The sequence below is a fragment of the Siphateles boraxobius genome, unplaced genomic scaffold (assembly GCF_051911475.1).
Source record: "Siphateles boraxobius isolate OS27281-9 unplaced genomic scaffold, OSU_SipBor_1 1, whole genome shotgun sequence".
Taxonomy (NCBI): domain Eukaryota; kingdom Metazoa; phylum Chordata; class Actinopteri; order Cypriniformes; family Leuciscidae; genus Siphateles; species Siphateles boraxobius.
Window position 1 is genome coordinate 18,003,391 of NW_027508699.1, and position 18,290 is coordinate 18,021,680.

Consider the following 18,290-nt stretch of genomic DNA (forward strand, 5'->3'; position numbering starts at 1 on the left):
TTGAACAAATTTCCATGTTCTTTATTTGACCCCCCACCTGGGTCAGATGAAGAAAAAGAAAAATACACCCACATGAAAATACATGAATAACCACGAAAGGTACACCACTGGTCCCTTAAATGTGTAGAGGGAGCTTCTATGAAAAAAAATAAAAACAAAAAAAAGAAATCAACTGTATATGCATTTCAAGAAAATGTCATCCTGTAAGACAAACCACTAACTTAAAGCAAAAACCTCAATGTTAGGCTTTGCTTCACTCAGAGTGAAAGTGTTTTTTTCCCAGGTGATCTACATATTTCCAGGTTAAAATTTCAGTATGAGAAAAACAATAAAGTGTCAGTCATCGGAAATCTGGAACATCGCTAACAAGTAATATTTTAGAAGAAAAGAAAAAAGCCTTTGGTCATGTCATATATATATAGGCATTTACTGAGGACCAAAAAAAAAAAAAGGGGGGGGGAGACTCACATTTTCTCATAACACAAGTTAAACGACTTTTAAAAACCAATAGGCAAAAAAAAAAAAAAAAAAAAAAAAAAAAAAAAAATCTCCCTTCCTAGAACAAAAAATAAAAAAAGGTGGCGGGGGGCAAAATATTATAGCAGCACGGCACATTGGTTTCTGGAGGTTTTTCTGCATATCTATTCTTTACCTTTCTCTCAGATGTTTGTCTACAAGCACAAAAAGGAGGCTAAGAGAGGACTTAAAGGTCTTTTCTTGAAAAAAAAAAAAAAAAAAATCACCTTTATTCAAACAGTGAATGGAGTCACTGACAGAGCCCGTGTGTACACGAAATGTTCAATGACTAACTGAATGAATGGGGGAAAAGGAGTTGGAAATGCAAATGCAAATGCTAGACTTCTCAGAATTTGCTGCAGAGCCTTAAAAATGCACCTGTCAATTCCTCAAAACCCCCATGGCACTGCATGGCGTTTCAGGTCAAAAGAGGAAATGAAAATGGGGTGGAAATGTGATAATGGAACCAAATCCTGTTTTCCTTAGAGGCAAAGTACCGAAGTTGTGCTACCTCCCTGAAAAGAAAAGCAGAACTTTCCAGTGCAAGGACAAGACATGTTAAATACCAAAAGAATTTACATAGAATTGGTCTTTCAGCTATAAAATCTGCTTTGGTTGTTCATTCAGAAAGAGATCCTGAGGTTTCTGCAGAAATCACTGCTCAGATTTGCTTTTGGCAGAAAACAAGTGTTTGTACAGTAACAAAGTGGATTGAAATAAGTAAATAAGGTTCTTGATAATTCAGGATAGAGAACCCTGCACATGGCTGCAATTCCTGCCCTGGATAACTTGAATTATAAATTAATTTGCCACTTAAGTCCCAACAACAGTTGCTGCTTAATTACACTGTCAGTTTGCCATCATTATCACTTTGTGAGTTACTAAGAAAAAGTAAGTCTCAAAGACTGCATGAGTGCAAAGACTAGGCTGCTGGGGGTCCCATTTGAGCGCAAAGGCAAACAGCAAAAGTGTTATTGTAATGCTTAGAAATTAAATGGCTTCTGTGGGGTCCAGCTGTAAAGGAATGGAAGCAGCTTGAGTCCTTTGATTCTCGTGCTTTTCGTAAACAATGTTATATTGACAGATTCCAGGGACTCTCAGACATCAACAAGTCTTTTTCCAGCCACATTTTACCCAATCAAAACTGTGCGCAGGCGACCTTGGAGGTGCTTGAAGTGCTACAAACATGAGTCCTTCCCACAAGAGCTTATGACCCACAAAGTAATTGGGCAGAGGTCAACACACTGCCTACTTGAAGATTCTGATAAAGGTCGTCAGGGGTGATAGGGGGCTGGGAAAGGTGGTAGAGATCAGGCACAGTCGCCCACGAGCACAAGTGGGGCAAGGAGCTGGCGCAGTTCAGAAGCACACACCGGCCCTTGGTGCTGGCTGCCTGCGGTCTTCCTGCGGCGGGCCAGCTTGGACCTCGAGGGTGGAGACAGCAGCATGGAGCTGCTGGAGAAGAGAAGAGGGGAGGAGAACTCCTCAAGCTGCTGCTGCTGCTCCTCGCTCTCTTCCCTCTCAGCCAGCTGCCGGTTCATGGCTACGGCCTGCCCTGCAAAGAACGTCAGGTCCTGAGCGCTACCGCCCCTGTAGAAAAAACATTGATGGTCAGGATAGCATGAGTATTAAATGATCTGGTATTTACAGTCATAACTAATCCTGCTGGATAATGGGATTCAGAAATGTATTAAGGCCCTGATGTACTGTATTATAGCTATAGGCCCTGATAGAAGAATTGATGAAACAAACTCGTGACATAATCTGTTTGAAGATTGTTTAAGAATTTGAAATTCCCGAGAAGCTGTTAAACCAATTCGAACTACCTTTGGTCTTTTGCATTTACGTACAAGTAGGTGTGCTACTAATTTAAAAAAACTAAAAGATTAAACATGAAAAAAAAAAGCTTTACATATTCATCTAAACGGCATTCGCAACAGTATTCCAAAACTCACACATTTCAAACTTATTTTATACCCCTAAGAGAAGAGTGAAAATCAACTTTGCTGTGGGTTCATGCAGGGCCTTTAATCTGCACTTTACCCACCTCTGATGGAGTATGGATGCAGACACAGTGTTTGGTGCACACTAAAAATGAAGGACAACAGAAATAAGTCAAAGTACAAGTCAACGTTAACTTAAAGTCTTCAAAGTCCTAGAGATTGGAAGCAATGGACGTACCCCTTTAACCCATGTGTGCTGCAGCACTTGGGCGGCACTGAGGCGGTCTTTGGCATCCTGAACCAACAGCTTGGTGATGAGGTCTTTGGCTGCAGGGGAGATGTGTGCCCAGTCCTTCTCTGGAAACTCATATTTGCCTTCCTGAATACTCTCAAACAGCATGCTCTGTGGGCCAATTGTAATGAATGGTATTAAACATCCAATGTGAAGTAGTTACATCATTATTATCAGTGTTTTTTTTTGTACAGTCAAGCCAGTGGTTCAGATTTTTATTTTTCCCTGCCACAAAAGTAATAATTACTAAAATAAAATATAGCTGCAAGCAGCAATTACCGGGGCCAAGCGCAAAAGCAGCCAACAAGACATTCCAACATGGCTGGGAGTTTCAGTCAAACTACAGCAAGGAGCAGTTAAAGACATTTTAAGATGAATTTAGGCAAAATGGCTGAAAAATCACATACAGTAACTAAAAATATGATTTAATGAATTATCACTTTCGACCAATAGGCGGCGCAGTTACAAAACTGATGTGATCAGAGTGAGGTGACTGACACATACAAAATTGTGTCAAAATGTGAAAGCATTGCATAGATAAAGCCTGAATAGTAATTTTGGCAGCATGCCTCAACTTTGATGCTGTGGTATTCAAAAACGGTTTTGTCTATCGTCACAAAATCCATAACTTTTAGTCGGCACGGTCTGGAGATGATACGATTCGATTTTGGTGAAAATCAGACAAACGGTCTAGGAGGAGTTTGAAAAAGTAGGTATTGAATAAAAATCAAGATGGCGGACACCAAGTTTGCCGTATTTGGCTGAACTTCCTATCTATGTTCTCAGAGTGACCCAAGGAACCTATTAAGACCTGTGACATTTTAATAGGCAGATTTAGGCCCCGTCCACACTACTGCGTTTTAGTTTAAAAACGGAGACCTTTTGCTACGTTTGGACCTCCCGTCCACACTAAAACGGGAAAAACGAAGACCCAAAACGGAGAAGTTTAGAAACGCTGCAGCTCCGTTTTTCGTTTTGAATCTCCGGAGGGCGTTTTAGTGTAGACGGGACAAAACGGAGGAGTTTAGAAACGATGACGTAGAAGGTCACGCTCGGCTCATCACATGTCCCGTCACCGGAAGAAAACAAACAAAAACATCCTGGACTACGTAGCTGATGTTAGTGAGTGCAACATGGATAACGAATTACAAGCGTTACTGACTTTGATGTCTTTGTTAGCAGCTGTTTTGCAAGCAAATTCTGCATTTTACAATGCTATAACTGCCTACATGCGCCGGAGGCAAACTATTATTCGAGCGATCTATGACAATTCCCGTGTGCAGCGGCAGTCCATGAAAAGAAATCTCTGGTCTTCGACATTTTCTAATCATTGCAGAGGTAGCTAACGTTACTTGCTTCCTCATCAAATCTGAGGAATAGTCCATCCGTTTCCTGTTTACACCGGCACGCGCATGCACAGTGTTGGAGAATGGTCACGTGATCCGAGTTTTCAGTCGTTTTAATGTGGACGGAGATCAATTCTAATACGCAGCTAAAACGCTGGTGTGGACGGAGATCGTTTTCGTTTTAATTCTCCGTTTTTAAACGAAAACGCAGTAGTGTGGACGGGGCCTTATTCAAAAGTTATTAGCATTTTTGTACATTTTATTATAACTTTTGACCAACAGGTGGCGCAGTCTCAAAATCTTTTGAATACCTTCAGGGGATTTTGCTGGTGGCAAATTCTGAGTTTCATAATGTTACAGCAATGCATTTGTTAAGTATAGCATTTTACATCACAAAACTGTATTGAAGTCAATGGGAATTCCATGTTTTGTTCTATTATAGCGCCACCATGAGGCAAAATCCCAATTTTTTTCATGTGTCCTCAGAATGAGCCCATACATGTGTGTTGCCTAATTTGGTGAAAATCTCAATTCGCTTCGGAGTTAGACATTTATATGAAAAAACATGTCAAAAAATACTGACACGCGTCTGATTGAATTTTACTACCCCTTACTATCAATATTTTGGCATTTGGGCACTGGTATCTAGTTAACCAGCTATGGTTCCAAACTTCTGACGGTGGATTCATCTCGATCGGACTAACGGTTTCGAAAATATATTAGCAAATGTTTTTTAAGCGCTAAATCACAACGCTTCACAAAACATAAGGCGAAGCCTAGCATGGGTGGTATCGTTGGACTCGGCAAGGATTCAGGAACCCAAGTAGATGACTCCTGTGAAAATCAGTCAACCACAGCCAAAGTTATAAGCATTTGAAAATTAAATTTTACCACTAGGTGGCGCTGTTTTGAAACTTCTCAGGCTCCTTAAGAGCATCGTACTGATGACCCATACCGAGTTTCGTAACATTTGGTTCATGCGTTCATAAAATACAGCATTTTAGCACATAATTCGACAGCCAAAATGGCCGACCTGGGAAAATTAGATATCAGTCGACTCGGCATGACGCCCTGAATCTAACGAGGCCAATTTTATGATTTTTGGACAAATAGCTCAGTACATAAGCAAAGATAGGCATTTTTAGTATCTCCGGAGCAGTAGATGGCGCTGCGCCGAAACGCAGCATGTAGCCTCAGGTCATGCTAGCCTCAGATGACATGGACCAAGTTTGGTCTGAATACGATAAAGCGTTGCGGAGATACAGCCTTATGTCTGTTTTTGAAAGCACTACGTAAAATTAATTTGTGTGGTATTCGAGAGCGGTTTGACGAATCAACTTGAATTCCATAACTTTGTCAGCACTGCCTGGATCTGGTTCAATTTTGGTGCAAATCGGACAAACCGTCTAGGACGAGTTCGCAAAAGTAGGTTTGTTAGACAATTCAAAATGGCGGACATTTATATGACGTAAAATGACGTCATGGAATGCAATCGAATCGGCATGAGCTCAGGAATCAGAGGAAGAATTTTGTTTCTACCCATTATTATGGTTCAAAAGTTATTAGACTAATGGTGCGTTCACACCGGACGCGAATAGCGTGTCAGGCGCGAGTGATTTCAATGTTAAGTCAATGCAAAGACGCATTACGCGCGTAAAAAATTCCTGCGGCGCGAATGAGGCGTAGAGCGCGGCGCGGTAGATGCGAATTCGCCTCATTCGCGCGTCAAGTTCGCGCGAATGGCGCGAATTAAGCGGCTGACGCGTTAAGCGCGTTACGCGCAAATGATTTAGTTAGTGCTATTTGTGCATTCACGCGTTTGACGCGAATTCGCGTCTGCCGCCCGAGTTGAAAAATCTGAACTTCTGCGTCAATTCGCGCCGCGTTAACCAATCCGGAGCCTAGCTGCATGCTGCTGTCATGTGGTTAAGTATCTGGAGGCTTCAATAAATTATTTTGTAATATGACTGGTTCTAATGCACAACAAAGCAAATATTTTATCACATAAAACTTGATTTCAATATATGAGACATATTCATTTTGTATTGAATGCTATTTATTCCATATCTAGATATATGAAATATTATTAATGTAAAGACAACCAACATACTGCATAAGTTCGTGTCTGGACAGTGTTGTTCAAGAGAGAGAGAGAAGTCACAGGACAGATTAATCACTTTTGGAGGCTGGCTCCATTTATCATCAAAACAAAAATAAATGACAGATTAGGTGGATGAGGGCGAGGGTGCTCCTCGCTCCGATGCGGGACAACAGGTCATCAAGCTGGGCGCGGGACAGGCGGAAGTACCGCTGAAAGCCGCCGTCATCCAGGCGCAGCTCCTGGAGCGAGCCAATGGTGAAACTCGCCACACTGGGTTCGCCTTCGAAGGGTCTGATGGACACAAATACGGCGACGATTACCCCTACGCCGCCGTTCTGCTCTCCAGAGCTAATACAGAGGGGTGACTCTCCGATGAATGCTCGATCAACATAAAAAAGATGGCCGCCAACGGGTTTCAATTCTGACGCGCGTAAATTTCGCTTCAAACTTTTGTTTTTACGCGCGTCAGTTTCACTATTGACACGCGAATTAACACAAAGTGGTCAAGCGTCAAACTAGACGCGGTAGACGCGAATTTGACGCGCTATTCGCGTCCGGTGTGAACGCACAGTTAATAGGAGTGAAACTTTGGACAGGTGGTGGCGCTGGAGGGATTGATTTTGAGACGCCAAATTTGCTCTATTGACTTTTCAGACTGTCCTTTATCAGTGTGCCAAATTTCACAACTTTCCCGCAAGCGGTTCAATGGGCTGCCATAGACGCCCAGTCAAAGAAGAACCGGAACAGACACAATAGGTGCCTCCGCACCTTCGGTGCTTGGCCCCTAATGATTCATTCATTGATTTCATCGCTCTTCCCTTTAAAAAAAAAGTTGTTACGACACCAAAAATGTAACAGCAGTAAAATTTCACAATTCTCGATTCACCACAAACTACTAGCCCAACTAATGTTTATAAAAAAATAAAAAGTAAAAAAAATAAAAAGGTCGCCATCAAGCACCGACTACGAAACAAGGCTAGACTGGGTCCTACTAGGTCTTTCCTACTATAATTCCACGGAAAGTTTTGAACTTTCGATACTGCCCGATTTCCCAGCAAACTAGATGTGTGGTGTACCTGGCAGGCTTGGCAGGGCTCTCCCCAATCCCAACCACAGTCTGTTCCACAGCGACCCACAAAGGGCGGGTATCCGCTTAGCATGATGTAGAGGATGACGCCGAGGCTCCACAGGTCACAACGCTTGTCGTAGATGCTAGCTTCTTCATTAAAGGCTTCCACCACCTCAGGGGCCATGTATTCAGCTGAGCCACACTGTAGGAATTAAAAAAGTGCTTTAGTACATACTGTAAAAGTCCTCAGACATGCAAAGAAAAAGTCCACAAATCTCCCACATGGTTTTTAAATGCCACAAGTACACTATTTGGTAGAGAAGAGAGGAACAATCCAGCCTCAAGTTCTGTTTCACTTCATGTTTTCGACATATACACTCATTACAACGTCCCATCAGCATGTCCCTAGGTCAAACAAGTTCTGATATACGGTAACAAATTACAAGGTGAGCAACCTAGGGCTACATCATTTGTCAAGCTGTCAGCACTCCCTTAGCTTGGCCGCTCCCGTTTGTTTTCACCTGCAGAGGCATTATCAAGTTCATTGTTCCGAGTTAAGCTGGGGTGGCCTGATCCGATTCAGACCTGGGCACGTCAGCGGACAACTGTTCCAGCAGGGACCACAGGCTGCTGTCTGCCCTGCGTCATGTGGAAACTAGGCCAAAATGCTGCTGCTCGAGGGGAAAAAAAGGATTTAAGCCGCTCTATACCGGCTGGGGATAAACAAGTCCCAACCCTGCTTGAGTGTTACATAACACACATACGAACGGACATCCTGAATGGTGCACTAATTAATGCAACAGACAAAAACACATTAACCTAAAAAAAAAAAAAACAGGTTAGCAGTTTAGCAGGACAATGAGACCAGTTTATATTTATGGAAGTGCAACGGTCTGGTAAAAAAAAAAAAAGATTGTTACACAACTACTACTGCATGAATCACTGATGCAAATGGAGGCTAAATACATTATGCAGAGGGGGGAGGAGACCATGTGTCCTCAAATAGCATCCTAAAAATCAGCCTGGACTGCCTTCCCTCTGACCCAGACAAAAATAATCCCAAGCCTTGGTAACCTCACAAGCACACCCCATGTTCCCTCAAACCATCAGAGCTCTGTAAAGGTGTCAGGGGCATCACTTTCAAGGAAACGAGATAACCGGCAAAAATGGAGTGTGCCGTGATAAAATGCCACTGTGCTTTTACCATAAGAGGTTTGGGCCAGTTGATTTTATGACAATGCCTTTGTAATCAGAAGAAAGAACTATTGGTTAAACAATCAGGTGATCTTTTATTAGCTTCGATTATGGAAACGAAATTGGATCCTTTTCACTAGGGACACAGTTGTGCACTGTGATTCAACAAACCGAGAGGCCAGCAATGATCCCCAATTGTCAGTTTATTGCCCAGCTGGTTCTGTTTTCAGCATGACTGGGCCCTTACATAACACTAAGATAAAGGAAAAAGTGTTTCCAGACAACATGTAGGCTACAGGGTTAGGATTAGCAAGAGATGTACACAAAGACGTTAAGTCATCTTGTTTATATCAGTGACCTCAATCACTGCAAGTTATCGCTAGCATTGCATCAGTCTCAATAACTACATGTTCTCAGATGGATTATGAACGGAATGTTATCATGGCATGAGAGGACTTTAGTTCTGGCAAAACCAGGGACTTTCCCTGGTCATTATTCTAGCAAGCAAAACCACAGTTGTGGGTGAAAAAAAAAACCTAAGACTTTTGTTCAAGCATGTTTAAGGTTCCGAAATCTCAGGTTTCATTAAAAATGTCTCCATTCGTGATTTGAAGATGAACGAAAGTCTATGGTCTTGGAACAACGAGATTTAGTAAATGACAGCATTCTTTAGGGGGATTCTTTCACCTGGTATGCCTCATGGAAAAGTCAACGTTTCAAGTGAGTTATGGTATACAAAAGGTAAAAACCATGTAGAACTATGCAATGGATTTCTCCCTGAACATTCTGGTGCATTTATGATTAAAATAAAAAAAATAAAATGAATAAATAAATAAAAAGTAAATGGAAAGGGTACATCATCCAAGCTGACCAACCCAGTTGCAGAGTCTGTAGACATCAGAAATAGACCGTTAAAAAAAAAGAAAAGAAAAAAGTGCTCACCACCAGGGTGTGGTGAGAAGAGGGAGATGAATGTGGCTTTATCAAAATAAGAACAGCATAGATAATGGTTATTGCTTTAAAGGACAACAGTGCAGTGGCAATAAAAATAATGTCTAGTAACTTGATTTATGTACACTTATACCAGATGAAATGTAGGTGACAATGCATTCATATGGAAATAAGCTCAATTTGTGGGTGTTTACAAGTTCTAAAAAAGAGCCTCACAGCTCTTAATTGAAATGTTAATAATAATAAAAAAAAATGTATTAATGAAATAGTATAATCTCATTAAATAATCTAAATCTGTTTACTTTAGAGTTCAAATTATTATTCCATATTGATTCACTTTCAAATGTCATTGACCATCTTTAAAAAAAAATTAAGCAGAGTGGCTGACGGCCTATATGATTTTGAAATAAGGTATCGGCATTGGCCATCAAAAATATTGGTCGATCAATATCCTCCTGGGTTAAACTCACTGGAGTCAAGAGTTCAGGGGTGGAGATGGGTGAGCTGTCACTATTCAGTTTGATCCCACTACCCAAATCAAAATCACAGATCTTCACTGGAGAAACCTACAGAAAAGAAAAAGAAAATAACACCCTTTAAATGTCAGTGAAGGGAGTTAAGAATGTTGCATTGAGTACTCCTATGGGTCAATTCATGTTTTGTTCAAAAGCTCAAAGAAAAAACCCAAAGAAAAACAAAAAACAAAATGCTACTGTACCCAACATATTCATCAAAAATCTGGTCAGAAATGCAGTGCATGTGTTTTCTCCTCAGATGTCTCATGTCTCCTCGTATACAGAGAGAGACTCACCCTGTCACTATGTTCACAGAGGATGTTCTCTGGCTTTAGGTCTCGATGTGCCATCCCTAGAAAAAAGTACAAGACATAATGAATAAACATCTATGTTGGTAATATATAGACTGCATAAAGACATTGTTGTATCAATACTGAAGTTCCCAACCTTTGTTATGTAGGAAGTCCAGAGCACTGGCGATGTCCTGCACCACTATGCTGGCTTCCTGCTCATTGAAGTGTTGTCTTCGGTGTATGTGGGTCAAGATTGAACCTGAGAAAATCAATTAATGCATAAAATTTGCTGATATTATAGAATCTTTACCAGATGAATAGACAACAGTTCGAAGTTTAACTTTTAAAAAGTTTAATATCTTTCAGAGTAATTCTAATATGCTGATTTGATGCTCAAGTAAAATTTATAATTATTTGTTACAAAACCGTGATACATAATTGAGTGTTCTTAAAAATAGAAATGTCAAGAGAACAGCATTTAATTCAAATTTTGTAAATGTCTTTACTTTTGATCAATTTAATGCGTCTTAGCTGAATACAAATATTTAACAAAAACCAAAAATAAAACCCACACACTTACCACCTCTCAGTTTTTCAAAGACCAAATAAAATTTGTCCTCCTCCTCAAAGTATTCCACCAGTTCCAAAATGTTTCTGTGGTGGGAAAAGATATTAACATTAGGCATTGTAACATGGTATCTAAAATGATTTTAAAGAGCTTCACAAGCTTAGTTCCAAAACCTAATTAGCAGTATTGCAATCTACATAGGCATCTTAACAGTTGTAAGACTCAACCCCACAATTGATTTTAAAAGTTTGTCATCAGCATGTTGCTAAGCTAAACGCATAATACTCCAAGAAGAAAAGATACGCAACATAAACATTGGGTAAAGAAATGAATTTCTAATTACATCCAAGCTATTTAATTAAAACTTTAGTTTAACAGTTTTAAATTAAGTTTCTCTCCCCTTGTCCACCATTTTTAAATTATTTTTTTACCCAGTTAGCCTGTTGCATTAGATTTCTGTGATGGTTAAAAGCCATTTTAGAGTCTGGCCAAAACGAGGTATCTTATGGATGTTTGGGAAAGGACCAATAGTGTCACATGCGGCTTTCCATACCTGTGGCCCTGACACTGGTAGAGCATTTCCACCTCCCTGAAGACACGGCTCCGACTGTGGCCCCGGCTCTTCTCAATTATCTGTATAACATTAAAACATCATCTTAATGACCCAATACAAACCCAAGGAAGGACACAGAGTTCTGCAAGTCAAAGTTAGAACACAATGAGTCTGTTTTGCTACCTGGAGACAGCCCTTTAAGTACACATTTGCTCTTAAGTGGCAACTTTCAGACATGCCCACGTCATCTCAGTATTCAGCTCGAGTCGACAGTTCTGTGTATCCCTTTGTGGATCGCACAGCATGTGTGGGAGATTAGCAAGCACACAGATGAACACTGCTTGTCTACAAAAGAACATCTCAGACCACCAATTCAGCAGGTCACCACATGGTCATCAGGCTTTACAAGCCAGCGGACTAGACCGATGATCAGGTTTCACAACATTCAGGGCATCCAGACCATGTATGATGAACAACAGTGGCAGGTTCCTTTTCACAAACAAAGGGTTGAGTAATGGTGCGTTCAAGTCAAGTCGGAAATATCGTATTTACCAGTTGAACGCCACCAAAAAGTTGTACATATGAGTGGGAAACTCTGGATTTTCTTTAAGCCCAGAGTTTACGAGTTGGAAGTGTATCAGTGAGAAATGTGGCAGAATACCACAATACTTAAAGGAGCTGTATGTAAGAAATGTATTTCAATTAATCATAAAATGGCCCTGATGTGTCACTAGACATAAAAGTCAAAAATAAAACAAGGATCTGTATAGGAGATGCCTTTGAAAGATGGAGACGGCTGAAAACGGAGAAGAATTTGAAGACAGATGCAAACGTTGCTAATTTTCTCCTGGAGACGTAAGATTCATCAATGTTTGGCTAACTTGTACTTGATGTAAATGGACGTTTCAAATATTCATGACAGTCGAACAAAGTTATGCATGTTCGTGCAAAGTAACGTTACGTTAGCTCATATGGAGCAGGTGGGTCATCGAATTGAAAAGGTAAGGAATTGTTTGGGTAATAAAAACGGCGAGTCGTCATTACTAACATTAGCAATGCATTATCAGAGCCCTTTTCGCTGTCATTATGAGACGCTGAGGAAAACAACATTAGCACACCCCCTTATTGTTTATCATGCAAGTTCTACAGCCAAAAATAATAGAATGACACGTAATTTAAGATTATATTTGGTTAATTGCCATTAGTAAATTTTTGTGATATTACTTTGCAAAATCTCTCATTTGAAGCATAAAAATTATTAACAGAAAAAGCTTCTTGTAGCAGCCTATGTTCCTGCAGCCTATCTGGCAACCTCGAGTCAGGGATGAGGGGGAGGGGATACACCGCTCTACAGTAATTTGAAAGTGATTGCAGTACCAGTTTTGGCCACATTCTTACATACGGCTCCTTTAAAAGTATTTAGAAGTGACATAGTAAGGCTTTATTTATTTACAACAAAATAAGCTAAATGCCTGCACAATATATAATAGCATTGTAATATAACTGTGTACTGACATTTTACAGATATGCTTCATAATTTAATTAAAAACTAAGCAAAACACCTGATGGTGATGCAGTCTTTGTTCTTCATTAACTAGAAAGTTTAAAAACCTTCATGTTTTTTTGTGTAGTTAAAGGTACACCACCATATTGCTCTGACAAAAGTGACATGAACTTACATGGTCGTAAACATGACTTCCCAACTCCCAACTTCCCAGGAGGACTTGAACGCACCATAAATTATGAAAATCCTTAGTAGAGCCTACCATGCCACCAATTGTGGCCATCAACAACAACTGGGAATGTTGTGATAAGGGAGCTATAGCAGTGAATTTAATTAAATTAGCGATTAATCGATTTGACATCACATCTAACATTGTTTTTTTGTGTTATATAAATATTATTTTATATAGTCTAATAATATTATATATATATATATATATATATATATATATATATATACATATACATACACACACTGTGATGGCGAACAGCATCATTACTCCAGTCTTTAGTGTCACACATGATCCTTCAGAAATCATTGATTCTAATATGCTGATTTGCTTCTCATGAAAAATGTATTATTGTTGTAAACAATGCGGATTAATACTTTAAATTAAACCAACAAATGTCTTAGTCACTTTTTAATCAATTTAGCAAATACTTGAACTTTTTTTCTGAAAAGAAATTAATACTTCCTTTTGAATACCTATTCCTAATTACTATCCCGAATACCTTTCGAACGTTAGTGTACATTTCTAATGGGCTAGGGGTTACAAGATGTGTTGCCCCCCTTAACTAAACAATGTACTGGTTTATTTGCCATCTGTCTCTTTGACTGTAATAAAATCCATTTACCTTGGCATTTAGAACATGTAAATGCTCATCTACAGGTTAAAAATCTATGGACCCTGTATAAATTACAATCACCGTAACTCAAAAAGTTAAGCATAGCCAAACATTTTACACGATTCACGGTACGCAAATTACAAATAATTTAAATGGGGAAACTTCAAAACTTTCTCCAACATCCAAACATCCACCAGCTCATAGGACTCTTGGAATTTAACAATATTCCATGACATCAGCTATGTGGAGAACCTGCTGTTTTCAATTTTATCTTTTCACTGGTAAGTTACAGAACATTTGCTAGGAAATGCCACATGAACATCCTGCACATGCCTCATTTAGCACCCTCTATATTACCTTTTCCATCTACTATAGGTCAAACAGCGAGAAACCACACTGCTTTTTCAAAGATAACATGTCCTGCTTCACAATAACAACAGTTGAAAAGGGGAAGTTTCTCTGCTGAATAGGCACTGTGGTCATTTATTTTTGTTTCACAGCAGCAGCACAGTAGCTGGAAGGCCAATGTTCCAGAGAGAAGCACACATCACACAAAACCGCTTGTATGAACAAAGCTCAAACAACCGTCAATCAAAGCTAGTGTCCGGTATTTCCTGATGAGGGCTGAAGCATTAAAATAGACCCATGTGTCCTTGCATAAACCCCCTTTCTTATTTAACACACTACATTTAAGGCAGGACACAGCTATATGTTCAGACTGCAGGAAAATGTGGGCCAACTTTTTTCGCTCCTATGTGACTCGACGGTTTTTCTCATCACCAAGGGAACAGCACACCAAATGGAATCTGATCTTTACGATTCCGACTTGGGCCACTTCTATATGTGGTCCTAAATCAGATACCGGTCAGATGCTTTGCAATGCGACCTCAGTCTGAACAGTCAAAATGGAAATTTTACATCACTCTATATCAACATTCACCACAATTCTGCACTCATGGGAGTCAGATTTTACCTATCAGACAGAAGTTAAGACAATTGCAAAGGGTAGTCAGTGGAAGGACAGTGATATGTCAGAACTCACAAGTGTTACAGTGACAGCACATTTTTAAAAACGCTGCACTTTTTTGCATCCTTGTCTTTTAATATTGCCTGCCTGAGCATAAACTTGCTGGCTTCCACGGCAGATCACTATAAATAAACGCGTAATCGCATGTCCTCAGTGTTTACTTTCGCATGACACCGTGCTGAGTGACATGTTTTTATCATTCTTTTGCACATACGGGTCAATCCAGGTCCATGATCTGTTCACACTGCAATCTGACATTGGCCACATTTAAAACCATGTGAACAGCTATACACCTACACACCACCACCACCACCCCCCCCCCCCCCTCCTTTACCAATACACTACACCTAGGGTCAAACACATAAACTTGCTTTAAAACGGTGTCATCATGAATGATGTCACAAGATCAACTAAGATCACATTGCTAACTGCTTATACTTAGCACTTCGTCATCTACCTTAAGCACTGGTTTGGCTACGATCTGGGATCGTGACAGCAAAATCAGAGCAACAAACAAGCAAGGAGTGTACAGCTTAAGAAGGTATTTTGCTTTTGTAACTGGAGTTTAACCTGCACATAGATAAGACACCAATTATTTGATAGCCACATGAACCGTGATACAGTAATGTGCAGTTTTAACATCATAGGGTGCTGATACTTGCCTTAACTGCATATTCTTTATTGGTGATCAGATTGATGCAGGCCTGTACAACAGCATAAGCCCCTTCACCAAGAATCTCATTTTGCAGTTTGTAAACATCTGTAAAGAAAATAAAATTAACATTTACCCTCTACTGACAGTGAAGCTTAACTCCAGGCTTGAGAATAAATAAAGCTTGCCTTCAAAACGTCCAGAGAAACTGTCAGTGGCTCTGCATCTTTTTTTCTTCTTATGTCTTTTCTTGGCATCAGGGATATTGATGGGCTTGCTGGATGGCATGTCTTTAAAAAAAAGAAAAGAAAAAAAAGAAAGAAACAATTGTGTGCCAAGTCCATCACTCTTATCTATTATGAACTTCGCCTAACACACAATGAGTTCTTGGGCAGATATCTCATATCTCTACCTCCTCAGAGTTTACGTAAACCATTAAGACTGATAATAACGGTCAATATTATTGAAACAGTAGGCAAAATAGCTGTACCAGGCCTTGGCGATTGGTCTATCTTGAAGGACGAGCAAAGATGGGATTCCAGATCTATGAATTCATCAGTTTTGAAAGGGTTTTGCCCCTGGGAACATGAAGACAGGAAAATTTCTGTCAAGTGTCACAAATTAAAGCTTGCAATTTCACATTCATTCAGGCCATTAAACCATTTTCTGGCAAGTCAGAACAACAAGTAACCAACCTTGAAGGAGCGATGGAATCCGGTGATCTCCGTGATTTTGTTTTGCACCATGTTTTCGAATGGTCAGATGATGACGTTCTGCTTGATGCCTAAATCTGTGCAGTGGGTCATTTAAATCAATTATTTGTCACCTCTGATCTGAACACCTCAAGGTGGTCGCGCAACAGATGACTCCTGCATACAAGGACAGACTAAAACAGCATTAATATGGGTTCAGATTCCAGTGATATTCTGGAGTCTCAGAAATACAGATGACCACAAGAGAATTAAGAGAAAAGCTCTTGTACAGACTTGGTAATTTTCATATTTCAAGAGTCAGCACAATCAGAAAGTTAACACGCAACAAAAGAAACGAATTAAATAGCTATTAAAATCGAGAATGTCTTATGTACGTTTACAATTGGTTATAAGTTTACAAGCCATGAGTAGCTATTTTTAATCAAGCTGATCGTGTAACCTACCTCTGAGTTGTATGTGGTTGCATTCAGAAAGTAATGGCCTGGAGTTTATTTATAAAGAGATTCTCAGGATCATTTCATTGGCAGAGGAAAGGGTTTCATCTTACCCCGTTAATAAACGTGAGGCGCCAGCGTTCACGTCGTTGCTCCAACCCACCGTGTAATAGACCGCAGCTACTACGTGTTTGTCAATTGTAATGTAAACTAATCTTGAGAGAGCACCGCGTATATATAAGGTTGTATCATGTACTCCGCCCACTCTAAATTCCACATCCAATCGAAAGAAAGTCGAATCAAAAACTCAGAACACTATTGGACATTCATTTCAGGGGCGGGTTATCATTTTCTCACGTCATCTATTGAGATACAAAATTGGACAAATTCAGTGGACTTGCCCCATCTACTGGACAGTGGATACATTTAAACCACATTTGAGGCAACATATATTTTCTAGCTGTTTCTAACCCTTTCCTAAAGTTAAACTAATCCTTGTTTAATCATTACTTTTGTCTTAAATATAGCTTCAAAATACTTTAGTGGCCAAAACTTTACAGATTCATTTATAAATAATCAATTGTTAAGATATTTTGCAATAGGCTAAATTTGATAATCTAATGGTAGATAATGTATTTTTAAAGATTTTTTAGTATTTCATTCTTTAGACAGAAACCCTTGGAAAGGGCAGTACTAGTTGCTTGAGGGTGCAATATCACTGCCTTAGAACCCAATGTTCAGGTATTTAATGTGTTAAGTCAGTTACGGTTCCTGTGGTTAAGAGTTATATTTTTAAAACGGATGATTGCAACTTTCTAAAGTAAAAAATAACCAAACGGGAACCAAATACCAACGTCAGGGCAGGGGAACGTTCTGTAGCCTATTTGTTGGGCAGAGAAGGAGTTTTCAATCACTGTGTGTACTATTAACGTAATTTAAATCATTTTAAACAATTTCATCTTGGATTAGAACAGCTAATCTGTAGGCAGGCATGATGTGTGGATCACTACAGCCATCTACTGGTAATTACGTTCAAATCTAAATATACCGCAATGTTTCAAAATAAATTCGCAACATAATACGTCACCATCACTATTCCAGGCACAAAATTAGATAAAATAACCAAACGGGTTCGGTTGACTAAATATTACAAATTATGATATTCAGATGAAATTATAAAATAAGAAGAGCATAGTCATTCGTTAAATGTGTCGAGAGATGAGATTTTGTGCCCTCTATGGTCAAGAGAAAAAAAAAGTATTGGAATCAAATTAATAATAGCCTACACTGCTATAATTCAAAGGGTTGAGCTACATTTCTACAAACAAACAAACAAACAAACAAAATAAGGTTAAACACCATCAAACCTCACATGTTGAGCTTGGAAAGCAACTGTATCAGACTTGTACTTGTCTCCTTTATGTTCCCTGTCTAAAAGCTGTGTCAACAATTATAGGATTTCCCATGACATTTTGGAGCCTTCAAGTTGCTCATCTAGAGAGAGGAAGACATACAATAACAGGAAAACCTTTCAGACTGCCAAAGTAATTGAGTATTTTAGAGAAACAAGTAGCTTAGATATTACAGTAGAACCACGAGCTGCACACATTATATAGAATATACCCCCAAAATTACACTCCCACTAACATAGTGCATTTATTCTATCGACAACGTTGCAGACTGAGCAGGATTTGTTTTTAAATATTATTATTGCTGTAAGTCATTTTATTAATCGCTATGTCATGGATAACGAATGAGCTAAAACTAAAATCTG

General features: G+C 39.5%; 1 protein-coding gene across 1 annotated transcript; it reads right to left on the bottom strand.

Annotated features, from left to right (window-relative positions):
* mknk2a (MAPK interacting serine/threonine kinase 2a) lies at positions 1-16,766 on the bottom strand. Its single transcript, XM_077225968.1, has 14 exons — positions 16,630-16,766; positions 16,065-16,238; positions 15,860-15,947; positions 15,558-15,659; positions 15,380-15,477; positions 11,342-11,421; positions 10,801-10,874; positions 10,375-10,479; positions 10,224-10,279; positions 9,883-9,978; positions 7,275-7,469; positions 2,698-2,862; positions 2,564-2,604; positions 1-2,106 (listed from the first exon to the last, which is right to left on the bottom strand). The coding sequence occupies exons 2-14, from the start codon at positions 16,113-16,115 to the stop codon at positions 1,827-1,829; spliced, it is 1,431 nt and encodes a 476-aa protein (XP_077082083.1). The 5' UTR covers positions 16,116-16,238; positions 16,630-16,766; the 3' UTR covers positions 1-1,826.
* Positions 16,767-18,290: the final 1,524 nt, after the last annotated feature.